General features: G+C 36.0%; 1 protein-coding gene across 1 annotated transcript in view; it reads right to left on the reverse strand.

Moving 5' to 3' along the window:
- COL21A1 (collagen type XXI alpha 1 chain) overlaps positions 1 to 19,555 on the reverse strand; it is a 115,481-nt gene that overhangs the window by 24,715 nt on the left and 71,211 nt on the right. The window contains exons 12-17 of the mRNA XM_036381406.2: positions 19,297 to 19,350; positions 16,929 to 16,982; positions 16,047 to 16,100; positions 14,032 to 14,085; positions 13,900 to 13,953; positions 11,262 to 11,315 (exon numbers count right to left, since the gene is read on the reverse strand). Of these exons, the coding sequence (XP_036237299.1) occupies positions 11,262 to 11,315; positions 13,900 to 13,953; positions 14,032 to 14,085; positions 16,047 to 16,100; positions 16,929 to 16,982; positions 19,297 to 19,350 (324 nt within the window). The remainder of the gene's footprint in view (positions 1 to 11,261; positions 11,316 to 13,899; positions 13,954 to 14,031; positions 14,086 to 16,046; positions 16,101 to 16,928; positions 16,983 to 19,296; positions 19,351 to 19,555) is intronic.

Consider the following 19,555-nt stretch of genomic DNA (forward strand, 5'->3'; position numbering starts at 1 on the left):
GGATTTAACTGTAATAGAATGGAACTCTAAGAACTGAACTGTAAGAGGAAAATGTTTTCACAATCCCTGGAAAAATTTTCCTGTAGTTTTCATTAATCATGAGGTGTCTATTTTTGTTTTGGATTATATTAAACAGATGGACTTTCTTCCATGCAGCCCCACAAAAAAATCCTTTAAGGAAATTGCCTGGGGCCTCATATACAGTTTAACTAGGTGTAAGCATTTTTACTTAAGACACAAGCTACATTTCTCAAAATATTTCCTGCTTTTTGCAGTTAGTACCAGGATTATTTGCATCTCCCTCATGGTAAATTTTATGCTTGAAAACAGCAGAAGAAACCACGCAGAAGACCTTTCTTAAGAACAAAACAAAACCTATTTTAGTCTTAAAAGGAGTAAATATTAGGTAATTTTTATTCCTTATTTTCTGCTAATGTCTTTAATATTCCCCATTTCTTCAGTGCCTTGTAGGACAAGATACCCTGTTATGGAAAGTAGAAGTTCTAGGCTACAGGTAGCGTATCCATAATCATAACATTTTATCTCTTCTCTGGAAGATGTGAAATTATTGAGTATTTCCAAAAGCTATTTTGTTAAGAGCAAACTGCTTTGCAGTCAATTCCCCAGGTAGATGTAGAGAACTTTAGTATACTTGCCTTTATTATCTTATTTTCTTCTGATAAAAAGATGTTTTTTTTCTAGCATATATGAGTTCTCTGATTTATGTTTCAATCAAATGGTTCCTTCCACTCTGAAAAACCTGCAATGCTGAGATGACCCTAAAGGGTCTTACATAAATTACAGCAATAGAACAAATACACAAAAGATATCTATCTATCCACATGTTCCCATGATCCCTCTAAACACCTGGAAAACTCAAATCTTCATGTATTACTGATCCTTATTTGAAAAAGCCTACTTGATGATACATGAGAGATTTACTGGAGACCCACAAAAATACAAGTCAACCCATAATTTGGAAGAAAGTACAGCAATGAAAACACTTTTTAAAAGATTATAGCAAATCCTTGATAATCCTAATAGAATGAAAGAGACAAACCAAATTTGGATGATGTATAAAACTGGAAAAGAAATTCAATTAAGCAGAATCTGCTACTACTGAGTAGTTGCAATTGATGAAAGAAAAAAATAAAAGGGCTACATACAAAGAAGCATTCCCACAGATATAATGACTATCCACCAGACCAGCACAGCAGCTTTAAATTAAGTTCAGGAAAGGAAAAAGCATTACCAAGATCTTTGCAGTTATAAGACCACAGTTTTCAAACACTTTGTTGGCAAATCAGTTATTAGCAATAAAACACACATGTTAAATGTGGAACAGAGTGACCCCTATTGCATTGCCAACACCACGGACCTTGGAAAACTATAACCTAAAAGCTGGAAATAGTGATAGAAAATGAAAACTATATATCTTGTCAGTGGCTGAAACTGGTGTTACTCTTGTTTCTTGTAAAGAACCCTCAAAAGAATACGAACATCAGACTTGCCAAATCTTCATGGATCCAAAGATGGGCAGACAAAATTGAACTCCCAGCCCTGCAGGTGACACCATGATACCCTCCCTCTGCCTATCATGCTAGCACTGGCCTCAGAGATTGTGATAACCAACATCCCATCTGTCAGAAATCCTACAAACATCTAAATGCTGACAAACTGACCCATGTTTGACACCTAATCACACTGATACTCAAACAGTTACAAGCCTTCAAAATGGTTTAAAATTTCTCCACCACTTTAATTACAGGGAAACATTTATAAGGGTCACAGCACCTGAGCACGTAGGACACAGTAAGACAGGGCAGGCTGAAGCCAGCCAAGCCTCCCCGAAGGGCACTGACTGCTGCTCTGCTCCTTACACCCATCACATAAGCAAAGAGTAGTCCTTACAGGTCACACTGATGCAGTTGGATAGAGTTTTCAGCCACATCTCTTTCCCATAGTAAGGAACCACTCTGTTAAATTAGCAGGGAGTAAGTTTAACAATAAATCATTCACTCTTTTTTTTCTCTTTTTTTTTTTTAATATGGCAGATTCTGCAAAATTGGTCACAGAATGCAGCAGAAGAAAACAGTAAAACTGTGTTCCAAAAGGGATTGTAAAATTCCTACAGAATTGGTCCATTGCTGGCTATTAAGCAGGATGGGCCAGCCTGCATTTTTGGCTAAGAAAGTCCCAAAGCTCTGACAGAGAGAATCTGGCAGTAAATAACAGGTAAAAAAAAAAAAAATCTATATGTTCCTATCCATTCCCAGAGAAAAAGTTCTGTGATAATTCCTTTAGTCCAAGTCTGTTTGGCAGCTGTTACCTGTTTAAGAAATAGCTAAGAAAAATTGGAACAAAGGCTGGGACAAAACCCTTCCAGAGCACAAAGAAAGAAAATCACACCTTGACTCACTCAGCAATCATAAAGGCTAAATTTAATTAATAAAACTAACTACTAAAGCAAAAAATAATTTGCACAATAACAGGCAAAGGTTGCTTCTTAAAATGGTTTAATAATATCAGGAGAAATATGAGTTAAATCATGCAAATGGATTTAAATTCACTCTTATGGATCATGGTGTTTTGATTTGCTTTGTTTTGTTTTGTAATGGATCAGAAGCCAGACTCTATTCTGATAAAACTTTCCATAGCTTCAATTTGTAGTAATTTTAGTATGGAAGGATTAAAAAACCAAAACACTTTCTGTGCCACATTTCCCCAAATTTTCTAGCACTACATTTACTTGAGTGTCTGAGACTTGAGCATTAGTTTCTCAATTTCACATTTAAAGCTGTTTGTGGACTAGAATAATGCAGTGCTATTGATCAAGAAGGTCACACAGAAGAAACACAACAAGTAACTAATTACTTTGACAGCCCAGCTACCACTTGAACATAAAAGTAACAAAGCAGCCCTGCTACAAATTGTATGTTTTTCTCTTGTGTATTTTTTGCAGGGATTCAATTAAAATAACTTCAATTAATCCAAATATCTAAATTGTCTAAGACAAAACAAAAATGATCCCTTCTATTTGAGACACGTATTTAGTAATGAGTTAAATGCAGATATCAGTTTCACTGTAGAAAAAAATCATATGAAAGAAATAGACTAAGTATAGACTTATACTTGACTATATGAGTTGAAATGAAAACCATTCTGGGTAATTCTCAGAATGCAGACTGCAGATTTGATGCCAGACACAGCACTTAGAGCTAGATACAGCTAGAGTGCTTTGAATCACCACCCTGACCACAGCTCTCAAGGAGGCTGTAACTCAGACCTTCTGAGGACTCAGGTACAACAATTTTTTTCTCTGGCTTCTCCCATGTTGAAGAAGAAGGATGACTAGCTGGAAAACTGGCTACCCTGTTACTACTCTGTTGAAGCTGGATCAGAGGAATGAAAGTCAAACATCCTTTTGGTAAACCTCTTTCTATTTGTGGTTAAGTAACTTACTATAAACATGTTGCAAAGCATAGAAGAGAACAGCAATGTGCCAATGAAATTAACCAAAATAATAAATATTTATGTCTGCTACATTCTAACTGAGTATCTTCCTCATTCAAACTCTACTCTCTATGTCTGGTTTCTAAGTATAGCAATTAGCTGGGGGAAGTTTCTGCTTGGTCTTCCGATTCACTGGAAATTCCAGCAGATATTTATCTAAGTCATAAAATGTTAACAAGAAAATTGCATGGCAAGAATAAAAGGAAATGTTGTTCTTTTTAAAGAATAATCAGCAAATGTGAAACAATGATTACTTGAAGTATAAACCAGGCACTAACAGGTCAGATGCCAGTCCAATACACAACATATACCAGTCCAAACATTCTCTTCAAGCCTTTTCTCTTCAGAAAAGCCTTTCTTAGCTGAATGAAATTAGCACAAGCATTCAGGAATGCTCTAAATATTACTACTGACATCAGGTGGACCCAAAAGAATGCAAATGAGTCCTTCTTTAAATATCACATCAAAGGAAGTGAATGTTGAGCACTTCAGGTATGTTTATTTTATTCCATTGTACTATTTAACTTCCAAGATCTTTACTAGTTATTTTCAGCAGGTTGAAACAACCAGTTACAGGTACACACACACACAGACACACAGACACACACACACACATTTTATTGCTTTAATTCTTTAATTTAAGCCAAATCAACAACCCCACTTTTAGCTGATACTTGAGAATAAAGAAATTTCTGATAAAGAACACAGGATCAATTCACAGTTGTGTGGATTTGTCCATTCAGCTTTTCAAAAATCTACATTTCATCAAGTCCAGTGATTTTTTAGAATGTCTTTTTCTCAGTCCAAGAAATAGTACATTAAGTAATATACTTGAAATGTATCAGTACATCATTTAATTAAAGCAACAAAAACAATTCACCAGAAATGGTTTTAAATGGTTTTGAACGACAATCTCTTGTGGTAAACTGATGTTTTCCCACTTAAAACACATTGTCATATTTCATATCTATAATGTTAAAATGCAAAAAAAAAAAAACCAATTTCTATAGAAAAACCCACTGCAATACTAATACCAAGAAAATTTAGTTTCTGGTACTGAGAAAAAAGGTAGCAATGTTTCTAAGCATGCACATATCACAGTCTCTGCAATTTCCTAAATGCACAAGCATTTAAATAGGCAAACATTTATTAATATTTTTGGGGAATATTACCATGAGAGAGTATATTGCAATGAATACATCCATACCAGCAAATTGTTTTCACTCTTAGTTTCAACCCAGATCCCTAGACTCCCTCAAAGCCAAGCTGAAAACGTGACAGCTAAAGGCTCAACCTAGACATCATCATTCCCTCAGGGGAAAAAACTCAGGTGGAACAACATAAGCTTATAAGAATAAGCTTATGCCAAAGCACTTCATCTGGCAATTAAAGCTCACTTTCTAGTACAGATAACTATTGAGCCTAAAGTCTCTATGTGAGAATTTCTAAAAACACCCCTAATTATTTCAATGCATAGAAGAAATCAGACTCTTCAGAAGGGCCTGTGGCTTTCTGTATAAACAGGTCTAGCTCATTGGAATCACTCATGGAATACAAATAAATCATCACTACCACTAATTTTGTGCTTAGAAGTCAGTTACTGCACTCTTTAACAAAGCTGCACCTTCAAGTGCTCACTGCAGGACAATTCTTTCAGAATCACACTGGCTTAACACTCTTTTTCAGTTTATAAAATATTAACAAATTAAGAGATATTTTAACAAAATGATAAGCACTTCTTTATTAGAACACAGCTCATCAAGTCAGTAGAAATATTTTAAATAGTTATAAAACATTTGCTAGAGGTATTTCTATTTCTATGTTCATAAAACATAAGCAATAGGGGAGGAATGCTAATGTCTAACCTCTATCAGCATATGAATTAGTAAAAAGTGCCAGGGTAGCCATAAAAAGGACTATAGCATACAAGCAGAAAACAGGGTACTTTGAGTACCATTTACAACTAATTATAGCATATGCCAGTCATGTCCACAATGGGTTTACAGCTAGAGCTCCTTTCATATTTCCTTACAACTTTAAAGAATTTCTCTTAGTTAACATTGCATTTATAAAACAGTCTTAGATGTTAGCAGTAATGCCACCTCTTCTCTACATGATTTTCCCAAATTTTCAAGTTTAAAATGGCATTAGCTGAACAAAATGTAATAAAAAATAGTTTCCTAAGTCTCTGTAGACAAAAAAAAAAGGAGAAAAAAGATATTATAATTATAGCAAATTAACATATTAATGTAAGTGCACTGTGGGAGGAAATAAATTTAAAAATTAGAAATCATGACAAACAGGCAGAAAGTGTGAATTAGTTGGGACAGAACTGGTAGCTTGACAACTTAGAAAAGCAGGCTTTATTTTCCAAGCTGCAATAGGTCAGTGGGTCCAAGTTTATTACAGCATTTATTGTGGCCACAGTCCACACTGAATCCAATGGGAATCTTTCCATTGATTTAATACACTGTGGATTAGCAGCTATGCTGTCATGTCGTGTATCATCTTTGTCAACTGGGAATAATGAAGTAACTCAGATTAGCCTGCCTGAAGTTCTAGAAGTTTTAATTACCTGTTTCATTACAGCACTATTCTCATATTAATCTTCTTAACAGCAATTAACTTCTGTAAGTATCGTATGGAATGAATTTAGTTAAAATAATTTGTCAGTCAGAATGAAGATAACCTAAGTTGGAAATAAAGTCTGCTCAAAATACATACAGCTACCTAGAAATTACATTTGACAGAAAAACCTGCATTCAGTCTAAAAAACATGTTTGGACTTGCAGCACTGTGTAATTAAAATGATTGCTGGGAGTATTGTGCAGTCAAAGCTGTCATCTCCCCCTTTCTCAAATGAGAACAAAACTAACATCTGTTATGTAGCTCAGGCACTCAGAAAGTCATCAGCAAGACTCTGCCTACCTCTACAATTTAGATATTAGAAGAAGGAATAAAGAAACAATATCAAAAAGTACATTCAACTAACAAAACCTACTTGTAAAGAAATAATGATGCATGGCACATCCCTGCAAAAATCATCACTTTCAGCTGATTATGAATAAAAAAATCATCCCACCTAAATAACAAATTATTTTTTTATTTACAGTTAAAACTGGGAATTTTCAAAAAGAAATAGGTATTCTTTTGAGACCCACAAAATTTGCAGAGAAAATGCTAGTATTTATATCCCTCATGAGTGTAATGCTAACACCTTTGAAAAGCAGACCACCAGAGCTCAGGTCCTACCATCAAGGCATCTCAGACTAGTAGAAAAGCATGAATATCAGATCAGAAATGAAAAAAAAAATGATAGACCCACACCAACTACTTTGTTGAGTATCCTGACCACTTTTCTCTTGAAAACTGACAGGAAATAATTTCTTTATCGACTACTTATGAAGAGAGTGCTATTTTATAGCAGGGCATAATTTAAGGTGATATGAAATCTGAAGGAGTATATAGTGCTCTGTGGAGTATTTACACAAATAATTCAAATAATACGTGAACTTTTGAGCACTGGAAATACAACAGGACCTTTATGCTTTAATGTATGAAGAGATTAAAAGTAGAAATTTAATAATCAGACTAGATGGATAAAAAATAATGTAACACTTTCAGAAAAGAATTTTTTCACAAGGCCTACTGTGCAGATACACAATAGAGGTTTTAAGTTTGCTTCTAGCCTAAGTACTTCATAACTCAGTATGTAAATGCAAGTATAAGATACAAATGTTGAGTAAATGGCATCTTAGTACCTAAAATTGGTACAAATCAACATAACATCAACATCAGGAGCATCAAGAAAAACATTATGTGACACAGAGAGGAAAATATTATTAACAAAAAACCCCAAACTTTGCCTGAATACTACTATCTTACTAGATAAGGATTGTTCTTTCCTTTTTTCCTGTTTCTATCAATCTCAGCATAGCTATTAAATGCAGCAGAATTACATTAACTTTATATTTGCTTTCCAAACACACAGGATATCTGGCTATACCAGTTTGTTTTCAGGATTTCTGCATTATGAAGACAGTACAACTTCTGTTGTACTTCGTAGCGTACCTTGAACATGTTTCAAAAAGAATTTTGCTACCATTGCCTAGCATAAAACACACTTTTTTTTCAGAGAATGCACTGATCTGGCATTCCTGATGCAATCATAATAGACAAACCAGGGGTATAGATATAACAGTGGGAGTCAGGTCAGAAGCTGAAGTCACTCTGTGCTGCTGTCGCTGGCACAAATGAGGCCACATCTGAGGTCTTGCGATGTGACCTAAATATTGAGACAAAACTCTACCATTTTAAGTGTTTGCAGATGTATTTCTGAAAAATATGAGTTCTGGATAGTAAACACGAGCAGTTGCAAATGCTCAGACATATTACTTGTGGCAGGAGAGCATATGCTGGGCCTAGAAGAGTGCTATAAATGTCCTGCCAGCTTTACCCACAAGCACTCACTTCAGGGCTCCCATCTGCATAATTGCAAACACAAGGAGATTCCACGGAAACCCAATTCTGAAAAACCCTACCTATGTTAAAAAGCACAGTCAGGCTGGAATTAGGATCAAATAAATCTTGATTTATTCTATAGACATTTGGTTCCTAAAAAAAATGCATTTATCCAAACTGCCTGTCATCAGTAAGATAGATGACTAGCCATTGAACTACTTAAGTGACAGCATGGCCTGGTTTTGTCAACAGGAAAATAAGCTTGATTACTACCTTTACCAAATCTTAAATTATTCTGTCCATACTGTCCCATGTTATTCTACAGAGTGGGTAGAACTGGGACAGTCTGGTTAACTTAAGTTCCAAATAGTATTACTGAGGGAAACCAAGCACATCTCTTGAAATTATTTATTTATCTTCACAACCTACTTTTTCTGTTTGTAACTTTGGGGATTAATAAGAGTAATAATATACCAGAAAGTATTCTGTCCAAAAAATAACCATACATCTCAATGGCTGGAGGCAATGGGAGTTCAGTTCACCTATGCTCTCCAGTCTAGGCAGTTGCTCCTGAGATGTCTCAACATGTATCCATTTCACAACCATGTTATTTTTATTGGCTAAAGCAAGAATGATCATAAGATGTCTATTTTTTAAATCATCAACTTAACAAATTAAGCCATGTCTAACACTAATATGGCTGAATGAAAGAAATAAGACTGTCTGCATGTTTGTTTGTGTGGGTGGGGTATCCACACAATCTGCTGAGCTGTCCCAGGGCCACAGCTGCATGTGGCTGGTTAATGATATAAAGACATCCAGTATCATCCAAGGCTTGTCTTGTGCTTAGGCAGCCTATTAGGCTGTGCCAGGGATGGCACAGCACAGTTCAATCCCTCTCTTCCACACTAGTGCCCTAACTATAAGGGTGTCCCACCAGAGAAGTTTACACTGAATTCCACAGAAGGGGAGCCTAGAAGAGGCACTTTCACATGATATTTTAAATACACATTGGGGGAACAGCAGAAACAACACAAGCAGTAAGTTGCACAAGATATCACTCACAGTGCCCAAAATCCAGCTCACTTTCCAACAGGTGAAAGCCAATTACCCTCTACTTGAATAGAGGAGCCCATATATGTCACAGCTGAAGATACCTTTCATTTCCACAAAAAAACAAACACACATTTCCACAACCCAAACACACATTTTCACCTCAACCTTTCTGCAATGAACTGCAGAAATGCTGCTTTTTGCTCCTCCTCCAGGCTCTAAATCGATGGGAGCGCTGTGTTGGTCATGAAGGATGGTGCTACATCAGCAATAGAGGCAGATGGGCAGGGATGATTCAGTGTCTTACATTCCCTAATGGTGACCTTGAGGCAATCTCGTGGTCAGCATGTAGCCTTACAACTCTTCAGAAGATCCACTGATTATAAATGAAGGATAAAATGCAATTTAGCTTGCTCTATTGGGATTGTTTAAATTTTTTTGTAGTTGTTTACGTTTTGGAAGTCTCCCTCTATAGTGTTTTGCGGTGATTTAAAAAGACTTCTTAGTACTTTTAATGTCTTAAATCTACCACCTCATTTCCCTTTAGAGCAAAATTATGGGACTTCAGTGATGGGTTTACCTTACTGTTTAAAATATTATATTGTGAATGTTATATTATATATGTAATTTATGTTAACTTTAAACCAAAATACATTTCAGTAGTAGATACAGTTCATACTTAACAAATGCAATCACACTAGAAAGACAGCTGTTAACGTATTAAATATTTAGTTTTCTTTAGGTCAGAAATGCCCTTTCCCTTCCATTTCTTAGATTAATTTTTTAAAAAATCAAAATGACCAACTAACATTTATTTTGTAAAAATGAAAAGAGGCAAACCAAGGCAAGGGACAATAACAGAACTCACTTTTATCTCAACACATTCGTTAAGGTGTACCAACTTACAATAAACCAAAATCCCTTAATTTGTATTTTATCATATTTAATTAACATTCAGTCTTTCTTACATTTGGAGACACCACAGACTGTAAAAGGTTAAAACACCTCACAGTTATTTGGGGCAGAAAAATAGGAAAAAATAAAGCCAAGGGAGGAATTATGTGTGTTTTTCACTTAAGCCAGACGAGCAGGAAGAAAGTCTCTTGGGCATGATTTCTCAGTGTTTTGCAGTGTAGTCAAAATGTTTGAGAAGGTTTTGGTGATTATATAAAAAATTTAAATTAAAAACTTTCAGAATTTTTCAGCTAGAATAGTTATTTCCAACTCCTCATTATCAAAACTTTGTATCACATTTCAGATCCTGTAACTCAGACTACCTCCCATTACATTCAGTATCACAAAATTTCGGACTGTATAAAGCTGCATCTCTTTATCTTACAATTCTAAATGTAATTCAGAAGGCAATTCATCTGTAAGGCAGTGCTCCATCAACTGAGCTCTGTTTACTGCTCTTGGCCTGCAGAAGAATTGCTGATGGTTTGCTGACAGCTGGCTGTCTCTCAGCACTCAAAGCTGCTATCTTGGCTCATCTGCTTCAAGCAGTCTGCCAGCCTGGAAGGAAGCAAGAAGGAACAAAGGAGGACAAGGAGGAAACAAGGAAGGACAAAGCCTGGCTATCAGATATTAAGGGGAGGTAAAATGAGCTGCCCAAATACTGGTAGAGGAACAATGTCTTTGGAAAGAAGCAAAGCAAAAATGAAGCAGCACAGTCCCCAGCGAAGCAAGAAGCACAGAGATGCAGATAATGTGGTGTAAGAAGATGCATGGAAGTAAAAGGCTACTAAAACTGGGCAAAGGAAAGGCAGTGGCATATAGTGAAAAAATAGACTTTACAAATGTGATTAACAAGTATTTGAAAGAAGATAAACCATGTAATCTTCTAGAAATGAGAGTCAAACCCATCCAGTCTTTCCTCAAGTAAGCAATTATTAATATCTAACTATACCACAACATCAGCAGGACAGAATTCAATAATGAGACAATCTTATACCATAAATCTCTCAGTATATACAACAGCGATATGGTGAAGAATCTTTTCTTTTAAGGCATCTTTCACTTTAAGGGCTTGTTCATTGCTTTTAATTAAATCAAATTTAAAGATGAACAGCAAAAAAAAAAGTATTTTTTAACAAATGGACATATCAACCAATTTAAAACAACATAATAACATGAAGCATAATAGCTATTAACTAAAAAAATAAAATTAAAAAGACAAAACCTAACAAAACGAACAAATCAGTACATAAAGATATGTCAGCAATTTAATCACTTACAGGCTCTCCTTGATGTCCTTCTAGGCCTGGAGATCCAGGCTGCCCAACTTCTCCCTTTAAAATAAAAAAAGTCTTAATAAAACAACTTTATTTGCACAATGAAAATTATTATTTTAAATAGTAAATTATATTTTTAATCTAAGTAAAATTTCAAAGCAATATACATTGAGACTTCACCAAACAAACATCTCTTAACAGTTTAATACACAGCAAGAAGTGTCATCAATCCAACATTCTCTCATGTTGTGTCTGACAGCTGTCAAACAGCTTGCAAAAGAGATGAGAGAAAATTTTCTGTTCACTCAGAACAGCAATTTCTGTTGAAGAAAATGCATAAAACAGTAACAGACTGTTACTGTCTAATTGTTAGCATAAATAATACTATGAAAAATATTTCAAAGTACTTCAGAATACAGCAATACAAAAAATGATCAAATATTTATCAAAACTGAAGTACTCGGAAAATCTGAATAATTCCAGAAATAAAAGCACATAAAAAAGGCAAAGATATAGATATAGATGTAGATAGATATATACACATACACATGTATAAAATAATCTGGCACTAATCAACTTAAAATTATAAGACCTGAACTTCAAGGAACAATGGGTAGCATCTGGGTTTCCAGCCATGTTTTTTCCACATTCTTTCCCAAAATTAATATTGTAAAAACCAGGAAAGCTCCTACAGAAATTTCCTTCAAAGACAGCCTGTTTTTTACTGTTCTGAATTTGATTACAGACCCAAAATGAAGCAATATTTTATAGCAAGCAGATGTTGAAGTCAGGCTAACAAAATGTTTGAATGAAAAATATGGCTTCTATTAACTATTGCATTATAAAATTAATAGAAGCTAATGAGCACATCATATTTTTGGTACTACAATAAGGAAAATAGTCCAGAAAATGTCTTTCAGTTTAAATTTACACACATTTACACAATATTCTGAATTCTCTGTATATTGCTTACAGAGAATTCAGTGAGTGTAAAACATATACTCCAAATATATGTACTCTCCAAATGCATGCTTTAGCAACACAATGCTTCACTCTAAATTGCCACCAGTGACAATTAAAATTTGATGTTAATGTTAACTGTGACTAGTACCTGTCCATGTTATCAAATACCAGAGAAGAAAAAAATCTAATATCTATTTTTTCCTATGTTCTGAAGTACCAGAGAAGAAATTTCTCCTCCAACTTAGCAATGATACCTGTGTATGTGTGTGTGTGTGTATATATATATATATATATATATATATATATACGCACACATATATATATAAAATAAGAGAGGATTTATTTGAAATAAATTCCTGGAGGTAACCAAGCTCATATCACAGATAACAGAAGTCTAGTCTGGACAATTGATGGAAGATTGATTCAGCTGACCAGACACCAGGAGTTGAATTCCACTGCTCAAATACAGACATTTGATCATATCATTTGATCATATTTGAGTTACCCCGTGGTATCTTGCCTACTCCCACTCCTGAAAGGCACTGGCTTTCCATAGGACTTATGTCATATTTTTCAGCTCCCTGAGGATGTTTTGGACACTAATGCACTTCAAATGCATCAGGGGCTTTTTATGTGCACAACTAAACTGAAACCTATGAGTCTGCCTTCTCTGAGCTGAATTACTCTCCAGACTCCACTGGCATTACCCGGGATCCACCCCATTGACAGCTGCTGCCCGGAAGGTTTTAGGTCTCTCATGGGTATTGTGTCATATGTCCCTGCTGCAGCAGATGTGACAGATATGCCAGGTGCATCCCCAACTGCACTAGACAAGCATGGTCACAAAACAGAAGATCCAGATCTCCAAATAGAGCAATATGAATTTAAAATTCAAAATGCAGTCCAAATTTTGCATTTTTGAACACTGCAGTAACATTAATCTTGAGCAGCCCTAGATAATTTCATTATTATTAAAAAAAAAACTTCTAGGAACAAAGGTGTTGTTGAAAAACTTCTTTAGATCAATTCAATTGAGCATTTACATCACATATTATTAAAATCTTTTCCCTGTGAACTTATAACTGATACTACAAGTCTATGTTTTCACAAATTAGAACAGTGCAAGCAACAACTTGTCAAACAAAACATCCAGTAAGCTCACAAACTGCAATACATTCTAGAAACACCAGGTCCTGTTGCCTTTTTTACAGTAGACACATTCTTAGTTGACTTGAAAACTGTTCTATGTCAAATATGAACAGCACTGCATAGTGAAGAGAATAAGAAAACATACAAAAATATTAATCCAGTACTGAAGGTACTTTCCCCTAATTTTGCTGCAGCTCCTTTCAAAAGCAATTATGTTCTCCAGTGTATGCTTGTATATGAATCTCTTTACCAGAATCACAGGGTTAGAGAAACACACAAGGATATCAGAGATAAAGCATAAACAATCTCTAGTGATCACTAATACACTCTTAATAAAAGCTTTTCTTTTGCTCACTGAACAATTGAAAACAATGAAATCTGCTCATCACTGCAGTAAACTTTCACAGCTCTCAGTAACAACATTATTTTGATTTCCCGTAACACTCCACAGAATAATCTCAGTATGTTTGCACCATGAGCAATGCTATTGAAGACTTTTATCAAGATATTAATATCCATTTCTACATACCTTGAATCCAGGACTGCCTGGTAATCCATCTTTCCCATTTCTGCCAGGGTCTCCCTGTGGTAACATTTAACAGCAATCAGCAGGTAAATTAACAAGCAAAAGCTAATGACAAATTGTCTTCAGAAAACTTACTGATCGCCCAGGCAGTCCTGGCAACCCTGTATCACCCTTCTCTCCTTTTGAACCCTGAGAAAAACAACAAGTGGAAAGTAAGTAGTGCTCTATGTTTGTGCTGTAAATTCAATATATTTCACCAATAATTCATGTATGTTATTTCTTATTTTGAAAAAGTACAGAAGATCTGTTTCTTTCTCAAGTCAGGCAGTTGCCAATTAATTATTACAACCCCATTACATAAACAAAAATATGCTTCAAACTACAGAAATGCTAACACAGGCACTCTTTCAAATTGCTTGAAACTCTAGACTAAACACATGAAGAAAATATAAGGCCAGGTGAAAATATAGCTGTTAATGGCCAATTATACTCTCTGCTTTATATAAATTACAGATTAAGACATCTCTCTTCCATCTGCTATCAGCCCCACTCCTTTTATGTGCTCTTCTCCTCCCTCACCTAACTCCTCTCCTGCTCTCTTGCTTGGTTATATGTACACCTGTATTAAAAAACACAGACTTCTTTGTAGTACAATTATTACATATGCCCTGTATATGGTGTGTTACACCATAGACATATTCACAAAAAATACATGCATTTGTGCTATGTGAAAATGAATTACACTCATCCCCTAGCAGAATGAAAAGGTTCTCAAAATATCCAAATAAGCAGAGCATGAGTTTGACATGACTAAATGTAAATATCAGTAAATCTGAATTGACATTACTAAATTTGATGTTACTAAATGTAAATACATCCATTAAAAGCATGGAAGATTTTTCTGAGCTGTAAATAAAGAATTACATTTTCTGTGAATATGCATGTTATAAAAATATCAATTATGTTGTCTGCGGTTCCCATGCCCAGGCTCCCAGTGGGAATGTGGGGGCTCCATGAGGGGAGGCCAGGGCTGCCCCAGCCGGACACAGCTGGTTCCAGCCAGACACAATCGGTTCCAGACGGGCACAGCCGGTTCCAGCCAGACACAACCGGTTCCAGCCAGACACAACCGGTTCCATCTGGTTCCATCTGGTTCCAGCCAGACAGACACAGCCGGTTCCAGCCAGACACAGCCGGTTCCATCTGGTTCCAGCCGGTTCCAGCCAGACACAACCGGTTCCATCTGGTTCCATCTGGTTCCAGCCAGACAGACACAGCCGGTTCCAGCCAGACACAGCCGGTTCCATCTGGTTCCAGCCGGTTCCAGCCAGACACAACCGGTTCCAGCTGGTTTGAGCCGGGCACAGCCAGACACAGCTGGTTCCAGCCGATTCCAGCCAGACACAACCGGCTCCAGCTGGTTCCAGCCAGGCACAGCCAGTTCCGGGCGGATCCAACTGCGCACTGCAGGGTGAGGCTGAGCCACGGCCAGGGTGGGAGTGTGGAATGAGTTTAACAAGGGACAGAAACACGACACCAGCAAAATGAGGAAAGAGGAGAAAAGTGGCAGCTCTGCAGACATCAAGAAGAGGGTGCTGGAGCAGAGATTCCCCTGTAGCCTTTGGAGGGGCTATGGTGGAGCTGTGGTAACCAAGGTGCAGCCCATGGAGAATCCGTGCAAGGCCAGGTTTGCCCTGAAGGCCCACAGCCCATGCGAAGGACCCGCCCTGGAGCAGGGGAGGAGGGTGAGGGGAAGAGCAGGGAGAAGCTGTTAAAAACCACCCTACCTCTCTTCCTATTTCCTATCCCATGAAGGAGAGAAATTGAGCCTGGGAAAAGGTAGGGTAGAGGAGAAGGGGGTTTAGTTGTTTTTTTGGGGTTTTTTTTCCTCACTATCCAGACTTATTTTGGTTGCCAATAAATTAAATTAATTTTCCCCAAATAGCCACTGGTTTGCCTGTGACAGTAACTGGCAGGTGATCTCTCTTATCTGGACCATCAAGCTTTTCCATCTTACATTCTCCCCTGTACTGCTGAGAAGGGAGATTGAGAGAGGTGCCTGGGGGTTTGCACCAGGCATCCAGTCTAGGTGACCCCATCACAGATACCAATAGCATTTTGCTTTAATTTATGTTTATAAAGTCACTTGCCTTTTTTCCATATATTCCTGGCACTCCTTGATCTCCTTTAGGACCTCTTTCTCCCTAGATAAAATGTATGTGAGCAAGTTAATTTTTAAAATAGAAGTAGTTACCTGAAGATATATTTATATATAAATAAAGTATACATGTATAGCAGAAGGCAAAGAAGGCAAAGAGCTCCATGTAAGCCCAAGCCTTAAACGCAAATCCTGAATTTGCACAGTTTTCCTAGAGGAGAAGGCCAGAATGCCCGACACTGATGGTGAGACAATCCACAGCTTGCAGGCTTAAGGGTTCTACTTTCTATAGAAGACACTTTGTGATTTTCATTGCTTCAATATAGGCAGGAACCTAAGTGAAAATTCAGCTCCTTGGAAAGGGCTGGACTTTTCTGAAGACCTTATTTGAAGAGTTAAAAATAATAATTTGGAAAAACTAAGAGGTAAATTCTGTTGAGTACTAACATAGATGAGCAAAAACTATGGGGAAAATTGTTTTGGGGAACACACACATGAACTAAAATCACTGTGACAGATCAGAACTGTTCTTCAAAATGCCGTCACTCAAGTAGAATGACATAGAATTGTTTTTATTTTTTTAAACATTATTTGTGATGAAGAATCCTCTAAGTAGTAGTAAAATCAAATTAATATAAAATCCCATAGAGCAAGACAGATATTAAATAACAGGAGGTTTCTATTGTTTGGTGTCTATGTAATGAAGTCCCATGGCATGTATCTTCCCTAGATATCACTTCCATATCTATTAATCTTGAGCAATTCATCAAATTCTCTGAAATAGTATTGTATATAGACATGTTTACCCTTTATATTGAACTACAGGGCAAGCTGAAACACAGGAATATTTTAACAAGAAATATTCAATTTCAACCTTTGGTGCTGGCATCCCATGTAATCCAGGAAAACCAGGTAGTCCACTGTCACCCTGAAACAGCAAACATATTTTAAATCCTTGTATCAAAATAGTGGTAATATCCTACAACAACATTCATATTCTTGTGATCAAGTGATCAACAAATAGTGGAAACATGTAATATATTACAGTATCAACTTTTAACATTGGTATGATGATCAATAAGAGGTTTTTTATCTTTAAACAAAATTCATTACATAAAAGAAAAGCCTTAATCACTAAATTTCAGAGTAAATTTACAGTACTTTTTTAGTAAGTCTTACGGAGGTCCAAAAGCAGCTATTTATGACCTTATGACATTTCCTACCAGCTTACCCTGGATAAGTGAAGTATTAAAAGTAAGATACTAAGTATCTACTCTACAAAAGAAACTAAATTAAACCAAAATACACTTATAAAACAACTTTGGCAATTTGACAAATGAGTTTTCATTTCAGAGGAAGAAATAATCCACTTAGGTTAAAACAGTTAGCAATTGAAAAGACAAGGCAAAATACCAGTTCTTTTTATTGTTCTCAGACGTGTCAGGTATCAGGAATTCCAAACTTTTGCTGTTGGTACCTGACAATTTGTCTTCAAGTTCTCTTGAGCAATAACAATGAAATCCTGAATTACAACTTGTCACTACTTGATTTGAAACAATAAAACCAATCCTAGTTCCTTGGTTCAGTAGACTACTTCCCATGAAAAAACAGCTAACCACAAAATCATTTTTGGGCAATCAGAATGCTTTCTTTCTGTTAATGCCTACTTTTATATTGAACAATATATTTCAATTTGTTTAATATATTTCAATCAGATAGAAGGAATAGTAAACTATGCTTAGAAAGTTATTTTATATAATATTTCAAATTCTAAGACAAGGGTTAAACCAGGACAACATGTCTCAATGCTGTTTATCAAAGCCATTCATGCCTTTGCAGATTTGGAAAGGTCTGTCATGTGTTTGCAGTAGGCAGGAACACGACCACAGGAATGACAGCTTGTGGTTTAATGCTATCACAATATCTCTCAACAAATAATTATTAAAAGCAGACAATGGAATGGAGTTTAAAAATCAGCAAAGGTTACAAAATTAACACTTCATATATCCATTGCTTCTTAATGAAAAAGTGTGGAGTCTTGATTTCTACTCAGAAGTGGTGGTTCAATTATTGGATAAACTAAAACATTTGGAAATGAAAACAATTTTAAATTAGCTACTATAGAAACTTTACAAGTAATGGGATGAAATAAAGAGACGAAAATTTGGGCAGAATTTCCAGGAAAAATATTCTAATGGCAAGACCTTTTTTACAATGGAAATGTTCTCTAAAACAGTGGTGGAAGCCCTATTTCTTGGCTTATTTTACACAAGGCTAGACTGAGCAATAGGAAATATTCTATCTGTCACAACCCTACACTGTGAGGCAATTAGAGTTTTTCATCAGCAGCATCTTCATTTCTCCACACAGCCCAATACTGACTGATTAGATTAACTTCTACAATCAATTAGATTGAGATGAAATTAAGCACAGAACACATAAGCAATTTTCAGCTCTAACCATGAATTTGAGAATTCTGCTGAACAGCAATGAATTTAAGGATCTAGTTATCAGAAACTTTAGAAAGAAATTCTAAGATCTGTTGGGAAAATAAGTACTTGTTTTACAGAAAGGGCTTTGGAGTTTTAATGAATCAAAACCAAAATAACTGTCATTACAATCAGCTTAGAATTCTTCTAAACATAGGGCAGAAATGTGAGAGAATGCCACAGCCAATGGACAGTTTATTCACTGTGTATACAGAAGATCCCAAGTCAAGTTTATCCTGATTACCAGGAGAGAGTTACATATAAGCTTCCACATCTGTCAGTATCTCCAAGCTACTGGCTACACCTCAGCTAGAATTTTCCACAAAGAGTTTTGGGTTCAGTTAGCCAGTGTTTTCTGATATAAAGTGCCATCCAGGAATTCCTACCTTAATCATCTGGATACTCACTTAAAGAGAAAAAGGGTGAAAAGAATTAAAAAAAAACCCATTCTGACAGATGTCTGTATTGTGCTTCCAGGTACCCATACTTAGATACACTTTCTAAGTATATGTTATTCAGTGAATTAAAGTTGTTACTGGCAGTGCCAAAGCCTATATAAACTTTAATAAATAAAAAAGGGTTAGATTCAGAATTTAAATTTAGGATTCTTAGTCCTTCCTTATTACCCTTTTAGCAAACAATTCTCACAGAACATTCATGTGAAAATACTGATACTATTACCTGTACAACCAAAAATTATAAAAGGTAAGAGTAAAAGCTTTTTATCTATCATTCTGGTTTAGGTTCTTTTACCTTTGCTCCATCTTTTCCTGGTTCTCCCTTGATACCTGGCAAGCCACGAGGTCCCTAGATTGAGAAAGAAATGAACACCAACTCAAATACTGATAATACTAATACAATCTGATACAGAATTAGACACAGAAATGTGACACAACATGGGCCAGAGACCAATGTGTCAGCTGCCTGGTTCCAACATTTCGATGACTGGACACAAAAGCAGAACTAAGCACAATGTGTACCCATGGATGAACATGGCACACTATCATAATCC

The sequence above is a fragment of the Molothrus ater genome, chromosome 3 (genome assembly GCF_012460135.2).
Source record: "Molothrus ater isolate BHLD 08-10-18 breed brown headed cowbird chromosome 3, BPBGC_Mater_1.1, whole genome shotgun sequence".
NCBI lineage: Eukaryota > Metazoa > Chordata > Aves > Passeriformes > Icteridae > Molothrus > Molothrus ater.